We start from the raw sequence: 18,552 nt of genomic DNA on the forward strand, positions 1-18,552 counted from the left end.
TGAAGATCTTTAGTTTTATTTTTATTATTGCTATTCTTTCGATGCTATTCAGTGTATATATGAGTTACAGTAGTTCACATGTACCTTTTTCTGACAGGATCAGTAGACGACATCAAGCTGCCATCAGGCTGTAGAAATCTCTCAGGCTTAAATGAGAAAGGCTCGTTCCATTCCTTATCACTATGATGGATAGCCCATGCATTGACGGCAATCTACGAAGAAACATAATTGGATTTATGAACGATTGATTCTAAAATGTTGTGGAAAGCCTCAGTCACACTGGATCGCACAGTTTCTGAATCGTGCGATTGATGGCAAATTTGCCGAGGTACGATTAGTCTGCAATGTTTGCCACGATCTCCACCTGCAATCGTATACTGCACTTTGGTGAAAGATCATCGTACGATAGGTGTTCGATGATCGTACGAATGGTGGTACACATGGTCGCGCGAGAATTTTTTTTTAACTCATATGGAGACGTCACCATTGCTGGTGAAGGGCTAGAATTTAGGCCTATGCTCAACGCTTACAGCCTTTGAGCAGGGAGGGATCTTTATCGTGCCACACCTGCTGTGACACGGAACCTCGTTTTTTGCGATCTCATCCGAAGGACCACCCTATTTTGTAACCTCTTACGACAAGCAAGGGGGTACTGAGGACCTATTCTAACTCGGATCCCCACGGGAAAAGGGTTTGACAGTACATTAAGGTTTGACGGTATATCATAATAGTACGCATGCATTAGTATATCATGTCGAGAAAATAGACAGTTTGCTTTTTTGCAAGATGCTGAATGTTCTTCAAAATAGTAGATAAGTTATGAGAGAACTCCAAATAAATAAAAAAAAAAACACCACAGAGGCATTCTCATCTACTTCGTACTTAGATATTCTATTGAAGATAGATGCTAACGGCAAACTAACAACTCAACTTTATGACAAATGGGTGAATTCGGCTTCTCCATCGTCAACTTCCAAATATATGTAGCAATATTCCATTTTGTCTGCATACAGTGGTTTGTCTCTTAAGGTATCCATTGGATAAATGAGGTAAAATTATCGGTAATCATCGGTGAGATCTCGGGAATCTCCGGAATAAAATTCTTTTACAATTTTGATCGCTATTAAAGATGGAAATCTAAATATTAATTTTTAGAATTATAGCAAAACTAAATTAGGTAACTCAGTTTTTTAACACGTTACGAACAAATATGTTTTAATAAATAATGCTGTAATCTTTTTTAAAATCCAAGATGGCGGCAGCCATGAAAGGTCGCACATGAAAGGGTCGTTTCAGAAAAATACGGCGTCCTTCAGTGTTACAGGTTCATACATTAATCACGTTTGTGGTACTTTCAATGGATGTTGTTTTTTTTTCCAATTGTTTTTCAACAAACATTCTGTAAATAGTTCATGGTATATCTTCATAATATACATGTAATAAAGAATTACAGAAGTGTTTATTTCTTTGAGAGAGAGAGAAAAAAAAGAATGAGAGAGAGAAAGAAAGAATGAGAGAGAGAGAGAGAGAGAGAGAGAGAGAGAGAGCTATGAAAATAGTAGGTTCCATCTGTTCCAAAGGGCATCAAATTTTTCAGTATCACCATTTTTATAAGAAATGAATTTTTGTGTTTCATAGAATAACTTTACAAATGATATTGCAAAACGCACACTCAAAATTTTCTCAGAACACCTTGCTGTATAAATATAATACTTTAACCAAAGGATGAGAATATTTTGTATACTCTTGTTTTTCTCAAGGATGCCTACTATAAAAGTCTTTTTTGTAAAGACTAGTTGACATTTTGTTCTCTGTTCTAAGTAAACTTCAAAATCAGCTAGAAATAATTACATTCCCATATTATATGTTCTATTGTTTCCTCCTCATTGTGACAAAAGGTACACATTTTTTAGTTCACTTTTTTATTTTAAATAAAAATGAGTTTGTTGCTAAAATTTTATTAAGTATTCTATATTGGAACCATTGAAGTTTACTACTTTTTGTTATTATGAAAGATATTTTGTTGATTATTTTCCATTCAGTATTACCTATTTCTGAGAGCTCACCCCATCTCGTTTTGCCTGTTGTCACAGAGGAAGTTTTGCTGAGAAGTTCATAAAAGCATTTGGACTTTCTACATTTAAGTCCATTGTATATGTTTGACATAATGAATGGATTTGCCAACTTTTCAAAAGTTATGTTTTTGGAAGACTTTTTTATCCAAGGCTTTATTGCATGAATAATGCTTGCATATTCTAAGAAATTGATTTTCACATTCGGATAAGTATCACAAAAACTTTCACAGCTAAAACAAACTACCATCTTTTCTAATAATATCATTTATGTGTCTAATGTTACTGTCAAAGAGTTGTTTATTAAAAAAAAATTTCCCACCAATATGAATCATGATTATAAAATAGAGGTGTATCTGCAGTAGTATTTGATTTTGTACAAGCATTTTGTAGTTCAATCCAGGATTTGAATACATCTATCCAAAAGTTGTTTTTCAAGGACTTCAAGAGTAATTTGACATATTCAACCCCACAAAAACTGAAGGTAGTTCAAAGTCAGTTATTAAGTTATTCATTGTTTGTAGAAATAAGATGTCGTATTCAGAATAATTTCATTGATGCTATGAAAGATTTTAGATTAATGGATGTGACGAATGATGCCCGGGAATAAGTTAACTTTAGAACAGTAAAAAGATATCGATTGACGGATGGCAGCATGGTAGGCGAGTTATTGAATTTGATGTCCTCGTCAAAGGCCTTAAATCCTGTACCAAATGTCACTTTGGACCGTTGTATTTAACAGGCAGATCCATTAAAGGCGAAATGAAGCTTGGGTTGGGTGGGAATTTGTATATACAGCGTGGAAATTGCTTATTTCTAAACCGAATCCCATACGGAACAACACAAAAGTTGAGACGATCAAAAGGAATGCCGAATTTTAGTGTCAATACCACGACTGGGACAGGTAAGCACCTATAAGCGTTGTTTATAATATGGTCTGATTATTAGTCATTGTAAGTTACAGAATACTCATAATTGAGGAGGTAACTTCATTGATGTATTTCACAATGACAATGTTATTGACATGCTAAATTTTGACAGTTATTTGTTTGTTTCATTAAAAATGGAATAATCAAAAAATAATTATGTGTTTATTGATGAGAATCATTTATGCTGAAACATTGGAGGATGTAATTCTATTTTCATAGCAATGATTGATGGTGTTGGTGGAGGCCCACAGAAAATGAACAATATATTAACAACACTGAACCTACCTTCGATAAATGAAAGGATATTGAAGGTATGACTTTTTAATGAATTTGATAGGTAATTTAAATTATTACCTATAAATATGCTAATAAAAATATGTTATTTAGTGTATGCTTTATGCAATACGTGAGGTGATATTATTCACCATACATGGTGAATCCATAATGCATTGATTTGACGCATGGATTATGATACTAGTAGAAATTATTGTTATTAGCACAGGGTTTGAAATAAACATTTTCAAGCACAAGTATATACGGAGTTCGACTAACAACTATTAATGCTCACTAGTCAGCAAAACATTTTACTAGTCCATCCATTATATCTTATGGAAAAAAACCCAACACAAACACTTCACAGCTAATACAAAATATTAAATCTTTTTAGGGTATAGAAAGGAGAACAGGAGAGTTGATTGAAAATTTTGTTGACGAATGTATGAGAAAAGAGAGCCAATCAGCTTATGAGAAACGAATGTATGAGAAAAGAGAGCCAATCACCTTATGAGAAACGAATGTATGAGAAAAGAGAGCCAATCACCTTATGAGAAAGAAATGGAGTAAGAAGTTTTGATATTTTGGTGTCAGGAAAAACAAGAGGTACTGTGAGCAATGCTCACTAAGAATACCCCCCCCCCCCCGTTTACCCCAATCTCCCAAAGGGTGTTGGTACTAGGTATAAACTACCTCTTTTCTGAGTGTAAAAAACAAATGGCATGACAAACCGAACCATATTGCTACTTCGATGTCCAGTGCGCGTGACCTTTGACCTTTTGACCCCAAAACCGATAGGGAACATCTTCATCCCATGGGTAGTCCATATGTATGATATGGTGACTGTAGGTGGAAAGGATAACGCTTTAGAGCCCGGAAACCATATTGCTACTTCGATGTCCAGTGCACGTGACCTTTGACCCCAAAATCGATAGGGAACATCTTCATCCCATGGGTAGTCCATATATATGATATGGTGACGGTAGGTGGAAAGGATAATGCTTTAGAGTCCGGAAACCATTGCGTCTACAGACGGACGGACGGACGGACAACCTGATTCCAGTATACCCCCCCCCCCCCCCCCCACAACTTGTTGCGGGGGGTATAATAATTATATACAATTATTGACTGAGTTCAAGGACAATGTTCAGCTATTTTATTTCACATTGCTAGAACATGTAGCAGATTGAGGGTTAAACAGAAAAGCTGTTGTCCGAAGACGCAGTCTATAACTGTTGTATCGTACACCTTCAATATTGTACAAGATGCACGTGATTTATTGACTATGAATTTTTAAAACATTACAATTTGATTGCATGTAAAACTTTTACGGTACCAATTTTGATGCACCAGATGCGCATTTCGACAAAGAATGTCTCTTCAGTGATGCTCAACCGAAATGTTTGAAATCCGAAATAATTTATCACTGTATCTGCTAGTTTAAAAGACCCTAATATCCAAAATAAAAATCAATAATTACTTTGTGTTCTACGTAGATAATATAGGTTAACAGGTATATTCTGTATTTGATCATCAGTAAAATCAGTGAATCTTGTCATTGTGTTAAAAAACCACACTGATGGAGAATCATGTGACTTGTGTAGTTGGTTTAACAGTTAAAATATTGCTTCTAAATTGTATTGAATTGGTGTAGGAAAATATTTAAGATATATAACAATAATGGATATCTCAAGATTCATTAAGATTTCTTTTGCAGTGAAGTTTCTTACGAGGAATCCCAAGAAACAAGTGACATATTCCATGAGGAACTAGGTGTTGCTTTCATTGATGGTGAATTTACAGGGTAAATAAATGAAAGGTGAAGATAACGAACAGTAACCAATCTCATAACTCCTATAAGCAATACAAAATAGATAATTGGGCAAACACGGACCCCTGGACACACGAACTTTGAATTACGTACACTTGTGTTTTGATCCACAGGAACACCGGCGATATTTGTCATCTCTGTTGTAGCATGGAGAAGAATTGGAGAATGTGATATAAATCGAAGTGTTTCCATTGTAACCGATTCCACCAATGCACAGTGCCGCCTGTCCGTCAAATTTGGTTTTCTGGCAAAACCAATCACATTGTCGATTTCTGTTTGGAGGGACTTCTGAAGATCCGGTCGTTTTGTCAATATATGAATCATGGAGAGTAATGTTCCTCTCGTGGTCAAGTGGCCTGAAAAAATAAATCAGTCCCTAACTTGTATGATTGTGTATGGGCTAACCATGACGGAAGTACATGGTAATACCTGGAATGGTAATGTAGCGTCATAGCTTGGACGGTAGTGTATAGTATCTGGGACGGTGATGTACGGTGATAACTGGTACGGTAGTGTGTAATGATAACTGGGACGGTAGTGTATGATGATAACTAGGACGGTAGTGTATGATAACTGGGACGGTAGTGTATGATGATAACTAGGACGGTAGTGTATGATAACTGGGACGGTAGTGTATGGTGATAACTGGGACAGTAGTGTATGATGATAACTGGGACGGTAGTGTATGATGATAACTGGGATGGTAGTGTATGATGATAGCTGGGACGGTAGTGTATGATGATAGCTGGGACGGTAGTGTATGGTGATAACTGGGACGGTAGTGTATCGTGCTAGCTAGATTGGTGTGTGATGATAACTGGGATGGTAGTGTGTGGTGCTAGTTGGGACGGTAATGTATGATGATAACTAGGACGGTAGTGTATGATGATAATTGGGACGGTAGTGTATGGTGATAACTGTGACGATAGTGTATGGTGATAACTGGGACGGTAGTGTATGATGATAACTGGGACGGTAGTGTATGATGATAACTGTGACGATAGTGTATGGTGATAACTGGGACGGTAATGTATGGTGCTAGCTGGGTCGGTAATGTATGGTGATAAATGGAACGGTAGAGAACTGTGATAGCTGGTAGTATTGCCCATGTCTGGAATGATTGTTCATGTCCATTAATTGAGACAGTCCACACCAATCTTGTCACTAGCTTTCGTAAAATTTTCATTTATAATAACAATATTGCACATTTTTTTGTAAAAAGTTTTAAAAAGACCAACCTTCTTTGTATAAAACCGTTTGCTGAGGTAAAAGTTACAATATGATGGCACCTACCAGCCACGATTAGGTCCACGATCATGGACCAAAGATGGAGGTCGGTAAACCACTGATGTCCGGATGGATCTCGTTCTAAGGTTTTGTTCTTTAGAAATTGATATACGCCTTTGTCCCCTGTTTCTTCTTTCTTTTTTATGGAAAATTATATTTATTGAATAACAAGAATAAACTCCGTATTTAGATCAATTCGATTTTCATTTCTACGATTCAATTCAAAACATTTTATCTCTCTTGTTAGAACTCATTCTGATGTATGATCAAGCTATCACAAGGCAGGCTGTGCACAAATGAACACAGAACAGATAAGTTTTTCAACTTACCGACATACTGTCTAACATGTCCATTAACTGGTCCTTCATTTTCAACACATTTTGAACGTTTGTTGAATGTGGGAGCGGTAAAAACCGAAGAAATGGAAGTGCACTGTACACAATATCATGTCCCATGTTTGTGATTTCGTTGAAATCGTGATCGAATCTCTTCATCAAGGATTGAAGTTGACCGTGTCTACCGAAACTTCGTCCAATCAGCTAAGATAAAGACATGTATAAACATAACAATAAAGCATACCCTAGTTTACCCTTGAATCAATGTATACCAAGTCTGAATTAAACTTGGCCGTTGAAGATGAATTTATTTCTGCTAAATACATTTCTAGATTTATCAACTTATACCAAATATAGCTTTAAAATGGGAAATTGTATTTTTGCATCAAAGACATTTTGGGGTGTGATTACTAACCAAGTCATATGTACGTCATAATTAAGTTGTATATAACTTAGTCATGCGTACGAGATAACTGAATCGTAGGTGCGAGATATAAAAAGTAGAACAGCCTTGGAATATCTCCATAAGAATAAGTAATATTGTACATAATTCACTTAAAATTTTCACGAGTTTATTATATAGAAATAGTGAACATTGATAACGGATAAATGGAGAACATTTTTCTCATCTTTGCAGTGATTTATACATTTTACTTTAATGATATAGGTTGTGAGGAAAATGAATATCAGATTGTTGGTACATGAGCACTTTTAATTGGCAAAATATTGCAGTAAAATGAAAGGTAAAGATAACAAACAGTGATCAATCTCTTAACTCCTATAAGCAATGCAAAATAGAGAGTTGGGCAAACACGGACTACTGGATATACCAGAGGTGAGATCAGGTGCCAAGGAGGAGTAAGCATCCCCTGACGACCGGTCACGGAGTTATCCGTACTCAGAATCAGTGTGCCAAGAACGTTCTAACAATCGGTTTGAAACAAGCCAGACAACATTAAACCCAATGATAGGTTGTGTTGACAAATTAGATTGTTATAACGACCATAGGATTTGTGAAATTCTGACTTTAAACGATATTGTTGAAACCCCTGCACCATCAACTTCTTTTGTCAGTAGCCTGCGATTGGAATCAGTTGAGAGATATAAACACCATATGCAAGTAATAATGGAATATTGCTACATAAGTATGGGAAGGTGACGATGGAGAAGCTGAAATCATTCCGTTTATCATAAGGTTGAGTTGTTAGTTTGCTGTTAATATCTATTTTCAATAAAATATCGAAGCAGAAGTGGACAACTCTGTGGGGTCTTTTATTTCGAGTCCACAGGGATATATCGAATTGACAGATGAATGAAAGTTATCATTGTTAAAAGTCGTCGATATATCTAAATGTCGGATTGAAGGCCACAGCAAGAAATTATTTCTCACGTAGAAAGTTTTTTGAATAAGTTCTGCTTCATGAAAATATAAAAACAGGTGAGCAAACAAAGGAGCACGATCGGTGCCCTTAGGAATTCCAACAAACTGTTGGAAGACCTGATCACCAAAGACTACGAAGATATTGTCAATGAGGAACTCCAGCAGATTTTTAATTTTAACTTCAGAGTACTTGTGCGTGGAATCAGAGTGGTATGGTCAGGTAACGTGTTGAAAAGTAATATGTTTTGATATTATTGATTTAAGAAAAGTTGTGCTATTTCAAATGTACTAAAAGTTCTTTAGAATTTTTTTAGCATCCACATTTGATCTACCACTTCTGGCATGTGTAGTGGCATAGTACGCTTGAAGTTTCTCCTTCACAGCTGTTGATATTCGCGGCAACTCATATTCATCCGACCCATTGACTCGGATATTAAATGTGTCTAAAACTGAAGCAGGATTTTGAAGAATTTCAGTTTTTGAAATGGCAGTTGGAGTATAAGTACGCTTACTAAATGTGGAATTGATACCAAGTTCGTTTAAAATACAGTTGTATTAATAAGTCTTATAAACAAAGACAATGTTGTTACACGCATTTTCAGCTTGAACCGAAACATAATCTTTATGTAACCTATCTAATTCATTCATCGATTTCATATTCTTCATGTAATCTATCTAATGCATTTATGACTTCTTGTTTACTAAACAAAGAAGGATAGATGGTAGGTACTTTTTTCTTCATGCGTCTAATACGTCTAATATCTTGCATGACATGACAGGCAGGAAAAACGTTGTTCCCTTTCCCCAATCTACGATTTTGAAATTTTGGGAAATGAATATCTTTAGTATTCCTCTTATACTTGTAATCGATTCTGACAATGTATAAAGTTGTCTTTAGTGTTCAGATATGAGTTTGTAACGTTTTTACAATGTTAATATTTCATTATTATTGCATGATATGACAGGCAGGAAAAACGTTGTTCCCTTTCCCCAATCTACGATTTTGAAATTTTGGGAAATGAATATCTTTTAGGTTTTATTTTTTAAGCTTGTCAAGAATTTTTTAAAACAATTATTTGAAATAAAAATCTCTGTATGCCCCCGTAAACTTTGTAGAACGATGCTATGATCCTATACATAATCCTACTTTTTCTTCTAAACAGCAAATTAATAAAATTGATATATATTTTTCGATATATAAATATTAGATCTCACCTGTGGTATATCCAGGGGTCCGTGTTTGCCCAACTCTTTTTTTTTTATATCGCTTACAGGAGTTATGAGATTGATCACTGTTCGTTATCTTCACCTTTCATCTATGAATACTGTCACGTTGCATTTCGTTTTAATCTATTGGATGGTTGTTTAAGTTGTCACGATGTGAGGTTTTTTTCTTTTACCGGGTAGCAAGTGCAGGCTGTCATAGTGTATTTTGTATATTTACTATCATCCGATCAATCAAAAAATTACCACATGCCAATATATGAAACGTTTATAATGAAATTGATAATTCAGTTACAATATTATCGCAAGATTTGAATTTCATCGATTTCAAACTTTAAAAACTACGAAAAATATTTCATTATAACCACATTTAAAGTAGATTTAGAAATGAAAGGAACCAATTTTGCTGAAAAAATGAAAAAGTTTAGTAACATCCGTTGTGTCCTTTAACAAATGCGGCTTATTCGACAAATAAATAAAGATACCTAGATAAATGTTTAAATTTCAAAACGTAAAATATGAAGTTTAAGTTGTAATGGACCTTGTATATCAAATGATAATCGACTAAACAAATATGAAGATTGATTGACTGTATATTGTTTAACGTCCCTCTCGAGTTTGTGCCACTCATATGGAGACGCCACCATTACCGGTGAAAGCCTGCAAAATTTAGGCCTATGCTCGGCGTTTACAGCCTTTGAGCAGGGAGGAATATTTATCGTACCACACCTACTGTGACACGGGACCTCGGTTTTTGCGGTATCATCCGAAGGACAGTCCCATTTACTCGTTCTTAAGACAAGGAAGGGGTACTGAGGACCTATTCTAACCCGGATCCCCGCGGGACCAAATATAAAGAAATAAATCTTCTATTACATGTAAGTCGTCTAAGAATATATTCATTTTTATCCTTTTAGGAAAAGGTTAGCAGAAAACATTTTTCATTTGGCAGTAATGCGCTTTCGTAGACCAGAAAATCAAGAATTTATCAACAAAATATTATTAGTCACACTTTTCTTACTAAATCTTCAATGGTGTTCAGGATAAATTCTTCAACAATATCGCTCGGATCAACAGTTTGACCGATAAACAACTGGATCTCATTCTTCATAGTAATCAAGTTTTGTGTGATTTGTCTTTCTCTGTCCATAAGCCCCTCTCCGTAGGCATTTAAAGTCTGGTACATCATCTTCCTCCTCTTTGTCCAATTTTGGTCCGGCGATTCAGCAAAAACAATATCACTATTATTTCGATAAAAATATTGACCAATAAACGTCGGAGGTCGACCAGCCGTCGTAGTTGCATTAGGCTCTTTCAGAAAGAGATCTCGAGCGAGTTCCGATGAGCTGACGACAAGAAACTTTTTACCTAGACATGTGAACTGAAATAGATCCCCATATTGTTTACTCCATTTATCGAGCACAACATAGAGTTTCTCCAATTCCAAATCAAACAACACACCAAGAACAGGTTTACCCGGGGGACCAGGAAATCTCTTCTCTTTCTGCCATCTTTTCAAAACCGAAAAGGCGAAGTACAAGATCATTATAATGAATAATATGTACAAAGCAGCCATTTTCGTATGATCTTCCGGTGCCCTATATTCGAGCTAAAGGTGAAATTATGCATATTCATTGCAGCACTGAAATTCATTCCCCATGCATTATGCATGTATAGAATGCTTAGATTGATTTGCATAGATGGACAATTATATTTTTCGTATTTATGATTAATTTGATCGATCAATTTTCAGATTACTAGCATATGTTGTACTAAATATCGTTAATAGAAAAAATAAATATGACACCGGAGTGAGTGCTTCAATGTGCACCGACAGGTCGTCTGCAAACCAAGACTTCTAAATACAGTCTGTATTATTTCTGTAAACTTTGGGAAATCGTCTACTAATGAATTATTTTTAGCATATAATAGATCGATGAATTCACAATTATTCAGTAATTAAGTCGCCCGTATCCATATTGCGACCGTGTAAGAATGTAACTCGGGTGTATTTCCCTGACCTACATGTAATTACGCTATTTGAATTTAAAGATTTAATTTGTTTTCGAATGAGATAATCGAGCTCTGTTACGTAAGGTGGAATGCTACATTTAAATTTAAATACTAGCTCTGAATTTTGTGGAGTAATAAGCAAGAACAAGTGTTTTGTTTGCGGATAGGTCCAAATTTCGCTTTGATCTGATGCATGATATGATTAATAAAAGAATTGGCTTTATGACCATGACCTGACCTAGGGTATGTTAAATTTACCTAGAGAAGCCATTGTGCTAAAATAAACTTAATATACAGCACAACCAGCCGCAAGACATCTGACCTACTACCCGAATTGAATAGTGACCTTAACCTAATATCTGAATAGACCAGTAGGTGTGTCGAAGCTTAACTGGCTGCCCTGTAATCCCTCATAGCTGCTTAGCAGCTGCAATGACAAGAGTGATACAAGTTTAATATTTATTAATTGGATCAGAAACAGGATGCAAATTTGCATACATGGTGGAAAGGGTCGCATGTAAACTTTTTGTGGGGAACTGGGGAGGCGGCCAGTGTGCCAGTTTGACTACCAAAGTAGGGGCAATATAGGGGGCCCTATGTGGACATAGGTGCCCGAGCCTGAACGAGTCCCCACGTTCTAAGGGAGGTAGAGATCTCTGCGCATCTCACCGGTCTCCTGCGTGCTACCTGGTTTAATTAGCAAGTGCGGAGCAAGCTTGTAGACCCTCCTACAGTTGTCGCAACATGCACCAGCCTGTAGCATCCCCTCCCTTAGTAGGAGGTGGATGTGGCCCCAGCTATGAACTAGATGAGAGCCCCACGAATAAAACTTTAGCAACTTATGCAAGAAATTAGTATTTTCTATGAATATCCACTGACCCTTGACCTAGTTTAATGGTCGTCTGGAGGGTACACGTGAAATAACTGCCCCCTGCTTTAGTAGTAGGTGGGAGGAGAGCCGGTTTTGGCGCAGAATTAGTGATCAACTACCCAGACGCACTCCCCAGTCCGCCACAGACATTGGAACAATGTCCCCCACAAAAATTGATATTTGTATGTTTGTTTCCTTTTTTCTTCATGCATACTTGAAATTGGAGGCACTTAAACAGTGGGGTGGGCGACGTGCACCCTCGTCGTCGCCCAGGGCCCGCAGGCGCGAGGGGAGAGCATTTATCTCTACGCTCCCCTCTCCCAACCCCCTGTGCACTCTCAAGCAATTGTTACTAAGACCAAGTTATCACCAAATTGACACATTTCGGTAATCGCTCTCAACTTGATGATTACCTGCATTTCCTGTAATTTTCGTGGGAATATTTAAAACTTTCAGGATTTCCGACCAGTAATTAGATTGAATTCTGAAGTTGATCATTGCAAAAAGTGTAACCTCGAAGGTAATAAATTAACAACAAGGTCATCTCAATTCTGCGGGGTGGGCGACGTGCAATCTCGTCCGTCACCCAGGCCCCCTGGAGGCACAATGGGAGAGCGTTTATCTCTATGCTACCCCCTTCGAACCCCCTTGCGTACTCTCAAGCAATGATGACTTAACCAAGAGGTCACTGGTATCACCAAATTGACACATTTTGATAGTGATTATAAAAGTTGTAAATTATTTGAATTTCCTGGATTTTTCAAGGGAATAGCTAAAACTTCAGGATTCCTGACCAAAATTAGACTGAATTCTGAAATGACCATTTCAAAATGTGTAATCTCAAAGGTGACGTAAGATTAACAATAAAGTGGTCGCAGTTCAGGCGGACTATAAGACTTGTCAGCTCTGAATAACTCCTATGATGGAAAGCAAAAATTGGACAAAATTTCCAAACACCAATTTAGCAAACCATCTCCCAGTCCTACTGGAGGAAAATTACGCCCCATAACTGAAACTGGTATACCTCTAAAGGATTCCGATTGATTCTGAAGAGTGTCAGCAAAAAATTCTAGAATAATTTTGAAGTCTGAATTCCGTCAAAAAAGATCTAACTACAAGTCCCAAATACTTCCGTAAAAACTAAGGTAATGATAGCAGAATGGCACATTGCTAAATACCATTTTCGACGATTTCTAAGATAAAACAATAAACTGTAATGGATCAAACTTTTCCTCGACCGGAAATTCCTCATAAATTCGTCAAACTAATTAGCAACCACCATCCATTTTTTAAAAATTACCCAAAACAATAAAAATAAGGTGTAATTACCAATTTTGAGTATGCTGATTTCAAATTTGGATTCCTTTTACTCCAATTTCTTATAGAAAATGAGGTATAGTGTCTTAAACACCCCTACCGTCAGGTTGCCTAAAACGGAAAATGTTTCATTTCGCATCAAAAAGTGACCCAACTTTATTTCTTGAAACACCATTACCCAAAACAATAAAAAGCAGGTGTAATTACCAATTTTGAGTATGCTGAATCCAATTCTGAATTCCTTTTACTCCACTTCCTTACAGAAAATGAGGTATAGTGTCTTAAACACCCCTACCGTCAGGTTGTCAAAAATTGAAAATGTTCCATTTCACATTAAAAAGTGACCTGAAAGTTATTTCTTGAAATAACGCATACAACAGAAAAGGAAAACAATTAATACTGAATTGTTCCATGAACATTCTTAGTTGTTTTGGAAAGAATATATCTCACCTCTGGACTTCACAGATACAGGAAAGGAATAGGAATACGGAGCGGATCAACGATCTTAAATTTAATCAGATTGGGCCATAGCCTAATGAACTGATGAACAGGAGCAAAAGTAAAATTAATAGGAAAACTGATTTATCAAACATCAGCAAGTCTTTTCCGAGAACTTCTGGTAGAGCTGTCGGGGGGGGGGGGGAGGGGGGGGGGCTGAGTTGCATCATTATCAGAATTTACCGAAACAGTGGACTCTCTGGCCAGTCTGGGGGCTGAGCTAGTTGCATCAGAACTGACAGAAGCAGAACTCTCTGGCCAGTCGGGGGGCTGAGTGGTATCAGAATCTATTATTTATTTATTTTTATTTTTTCAAAATTCAGAAATTTAAAAACTGCATGATCAGATTTTTTTGGAACACTAATAATTAATGTCCCTTTATTGCGATGACTCTTCAAGTACAAACCATGATACTAAAAAACAAATGAAATGAAATGATAGATAAATAAATAAATAAAATATTTGTAAGTTACTTTATTTATCTGTAAGTAAGTCACTAATTATGTGTAACTGGTGGCAATACAACTTGCAAGTGAAAATTGCATCATCTGTATTTTATGACCCCCTTTTGCCTTGCCTTGTAATTAATATTGTTGAAAATTTAGCAAATAGCATTTTTAACCCCCCAGTCCATACCCCACTTTTCTTTAAACGTTAAAAATCCAGCTAATTCATCGAGGAAGAAATGTCACTACCATATTTCGAATTTCCTCTAGACTATATCAAATTAAATACCGCACTGCTATCAGTCACAGATTGACACTGGTAGGGGTATGGGGACCTGGTCTGTGAGTGTGATGGAAAAGATTCTGATGAAAATAAAGATTCACTCATCATTCAGAAATGTATAAACATTGTATTATTGTATACCACCGGTACGTTGTGAGTACGTTAATAATGGGAGTTATCTTTCCTTGGATATCTAAATCAATCAAATACTATATGAACACGGGCAATTATCGTCCATGTTTGACCTCAGTATAATTTGTTTATGCATAAAATGTATTAATATGTCACTCTTTGTTGCGTATTTCACCGTTAAGTAAATGTTTACTTATACTTGCTCTGCTTAATCGCTTCAATCTCAAAGGGGTTTTCTGGAATGTGCGTAATGACGTGAGATACGCTAAATATAGCTATTTTAGATCCGAACGATCAACTTCGCATCATTCGTAGGATCTAGGTTTATCGATACTAGCCCGTAAAAAATAGGGTGGAACCTCGTCCCACTTTTCCTGTAGAAATAAAAATAGAACATGACGCGCCACCTAGCGAGCGTGGTTGTTGCTAAACTAATCCAAACGTTCCAGAGCCAGTGAGAATTAACCCAAACTCAGCTAAGAATTAAGATTAAGACCGATTACTCGAGCCAAAATACGAAAATTACCCAGCCCATTAACACCCCTAAGCCTCTACCCTCAAAGCCACGCCTCCTCGGAAAAAGTTGGATAACAAAACATGACACTTCCTGACGTGGTTTCTCGACTGCTGGAAGCATACAAACTCCAATAAATGCCTATTGAATGAATTATGGAAAGAAAAATTCAACGCCGAATACATCTGAGACAAAACCAGTCAATTATTTACATGAAAATGAAATGGAGTGTGATTGACTTAAAGTTAACCAAACAATAACTTTTGGTTAGGCTTGACATTGAGAATAAACAACAACGAACCGATCAACAATCTGCAAGTCCGAACTTAAATTGAGATTGTGGACAATTATCGGAAACAAAAAACTGCAATTAAATGCAAGTAATGATATGGAACTAGGGTCTCTGTGCTATGGAAATTGCTAAATATCCAGAGAACGACAAGGTGAGAATATACTGCGACTCGTACGCTGTGATGCTGGTTCTAGCACAGACCTGAAACGTGTGTACGAAATAGCATATAGCGCTCCACGTCACGTACGTTGTCGGAATCATCTGTAAACTACATATTAAAATAAAAAGAGGCAAATTGCTGAAATAGCAAGAATACCATGTAAGTGCATAGAGATGTTAATAATAGATAAATACTATGGGGTTAATAACTCTGCATAAATTGACCGGTGAGGTCCTTGGTACCTAAAATTGTGATCGTGCGTAGTAAAAACCTGTGAACCCCTGTGGCCGTGAATAGCAATGCCTACCCTGAAACTTGGGCCCAATAATGCCTAGCAAGTAAACCTAGCGAGATAATGTAGTGGTTGGCCACATTGCAAATTGAACCTCGTGGTAGGTTGAGGTCCGAGCCCCTGGTCTATGCAGTGCCGATATGGCACAATCAGGTATTCCTGAACGTTATCCAGGTTCATCTGTGTATGACATGTAATTGAATAAATACAAGTAACGCGACATAATGAACTGATTACAGAATGGGACGAATTAAGAGTAAGCAAGCCTTGGAATTTGTAGCATGATCTGACTATCTGGTGCCGTTTGCTTGACCGACTCGCTAGCCATGCCTACGAAAGGTCATGAAACCTACGTTAACCAAGTACCTTGAATCATGAATGGCATTTTGGCCAAATAGATACAATAAAATTGTGCCATAGGTTTGCCATTAGGATACATAATAATAGAGCACCGGCAATGCTAGGTATATTAGGTGGTGTAGGACATGGCCAGGATATGAATTTACATATGGCGGCTGCCAGAAGATACATACAAACTAAGTCTGAGTATGGTATCGCCCTATGGGCTATGTTGTGCGAGTGCTTTACGACAGCCGGTAGAATTTGAACTAAGTGAATATTAAGGAATATCAAATAAATGCAGCGACTCACCATGTTGACCTTGAGAAGGGATGGTAGCCTTCGTCGGAGATTAGACGACTATCGCCGACTGAATAGGTACCTCCTGCCTTCAGGTGAGGGGGGAGGACCAGCGTTGTCGTGCTTCACTGCCTGGCTGGTATGCCGTCCTTGTTTCGAGCTCCAGTCCCGTGGAGATCCCGGTTAGAAAGGTCCGTGTGTGGTGGCACGATAAAAATCGCTCCCCGCAAAGCGGTCGAGCACAGGCCAAAATTTGGAAACCCATCACCGACAGTGGTGACGATTCTATTCAGGTTGACCTTGAGAAAGGCGAGTAGCGTTCGCCCGGGATTAAACCTCCATCACCGGCTGAATGGGTACCTCCTGCATTTAAAAGAGGGGGGGGGGGTACCATAACGTTGCCGTGCTTCACTTCCTTGCCCTCCTAGTCTCGGACTCAAGTCCCGTGGGGATCCAGGATAGAAAGGTCCACAGCACCCATCGCAGTTGTAACAGGTCGTCAAATTAAACCGCGGGTCCGAGTCACAGGTGGCACGATAAAAATCGCTGAGGCTGAGGCTCCCCGCTAAGTGGCCAAGAAAACGCCTAACTCAGGCCAAAGTTTAGCAACCCATCGCCGACAGTGGTGACGATTCCATTGTTGAAAGAGATGTTTTATTGTATTGCTTATAGGAATTAGATAGGTCATAGTTCGTTATCTTCACCATGGACAAAACAAAACAAAAACCAATCGATCGGTATTGCTTCTATCTGTCCCCTTTTTTTGGCTTCATCCTGTTGCTGCACTGGTAAAGAATTGTTTGGCTGCGTATACGATTGCACGATGTTAATAAATTAGCTTGATGGCAATGGATTGTCATTAAGAAAATCATTTTTCACAATGTGTTGAATCTAAGGTTTGAGCAGAATGAAAAGTTAACTCGTTCCCCGTTAGGCGGAATTGTAAGAGGCAAGATAGTTCGAACCAGGTTTATTTCGTAAACGGTACGAACTGTATTAGCCAATCTTAATTAATTGTGGACTATTTGATATGTATCAAATAATCTTGAATATGTAATAAAACATTCAAAGACTCATATAGACATAGTATTTTTAAATGAAAAAAAAATATCTATGAAAATTAATGAGGTTCTCGTTTATTACTTTTTAATTCACTAGCTAAAATCAGGAAACATAGCCGTTGAAAACGATGTATTAGACAGACATATTTCAAACATAAATTAAGATCAAATGACCAACATTCAGAAATATTGCGAGTTTTCAATTATGACCCAAGCCTAATCGGAAAGATAAAAAAAAAATGATGATAGATAACACTTTAAGAAGATAACTGTATTCCATGCTGTGAGAAAGGTACGATATCTCAGTGCAGCATGTGTACACTACAGGGTCTTGGCGTTTATTTAAGTACCATTAGAGGTAAACACCGTGTCCGTAAACACATATAAAGTCGTATCACTACACATATAAACTCCGACGATATTAATAGAGGGCAATTTCTCCCAACCAACATAATTGAAATAACTTCACAAATCGAAGGACACACCGCTCCCTGTGCGAGACCCGTGCTTCTATGCTCTCCGAACTGCAGATCCGAGAGAAATAAGACCTATTCTGAGATCTTATAATATTAAATGATATGGACCTACATGTATTGGTAGAGAAACATATCAGTGTGTCATATTGGAACTCTTACAAATTCATCCATAAACCAAGAAATAATGGTCGATGAGTAAGAATGGCTCTCATTTACAAGAGTGCCA

The 18,552-nt window shown here is 37.3% G+C and overlaps 1 protein-coding gene across 3 annotated transcripts in view; it reads right to left on the minus strand.

Annotated features, from left to right (window-relative positions):
- The window catches only part of LOC125646576 (steroid 17-alpha-hydroxylase/17,20 lyase-like), a 31,277-nt gene that overhangs the window by 985 nt on the left and 11,740 nt on the right, over positions 1-18,552 (minus strand). Inside the window, exons 1-5 of one of the 3 annotated variants that reach the window (XM_048872952.2) lie at positions 10,354-10,954; positions 6,722-6,931; positions 6,399-6,528; positions 5,199-5,461; positions 85-212 (exon numbers count right to left, since the gene is read on the minus strand). In XM_048872952.2, coding sequence (XP_048728909.1) covers positions 85-212; positions 5,199-5,461; positions 6,399-6,528; positions 6,722-6,931; positions 10,354-10,908 — 1,286 coding nt within the window. In that variant the 5' untranslated portion in view covers positions 10,909-10,954. Of the gene's footprint in view, positions 1-84; positions 213-5,198; positions 5,462-6,398; positions 6,529-6,721; positions 6,932-10,344; positions 10,955-18,552 lie in introns of those variants that run through there. The other 2 variants (XM_056157441.1, XM_056157448.1) reach the window with 2 other exon arrangements.

The sequence above is a fragment of the Ostrea edulis genome, chromosome 1, assembly GCF_947568905.1.
Source record: "Ostrea edulis chromosome 1, xbOstEdul1.1, whole genome shotgun sequence".
NCBI classification, from domain to species: Eukaryota; Metazoa; Mollusca; class Bivalvia; order Ostreida; family Ostreidae; genus Ostrea; species Ostrea edulis.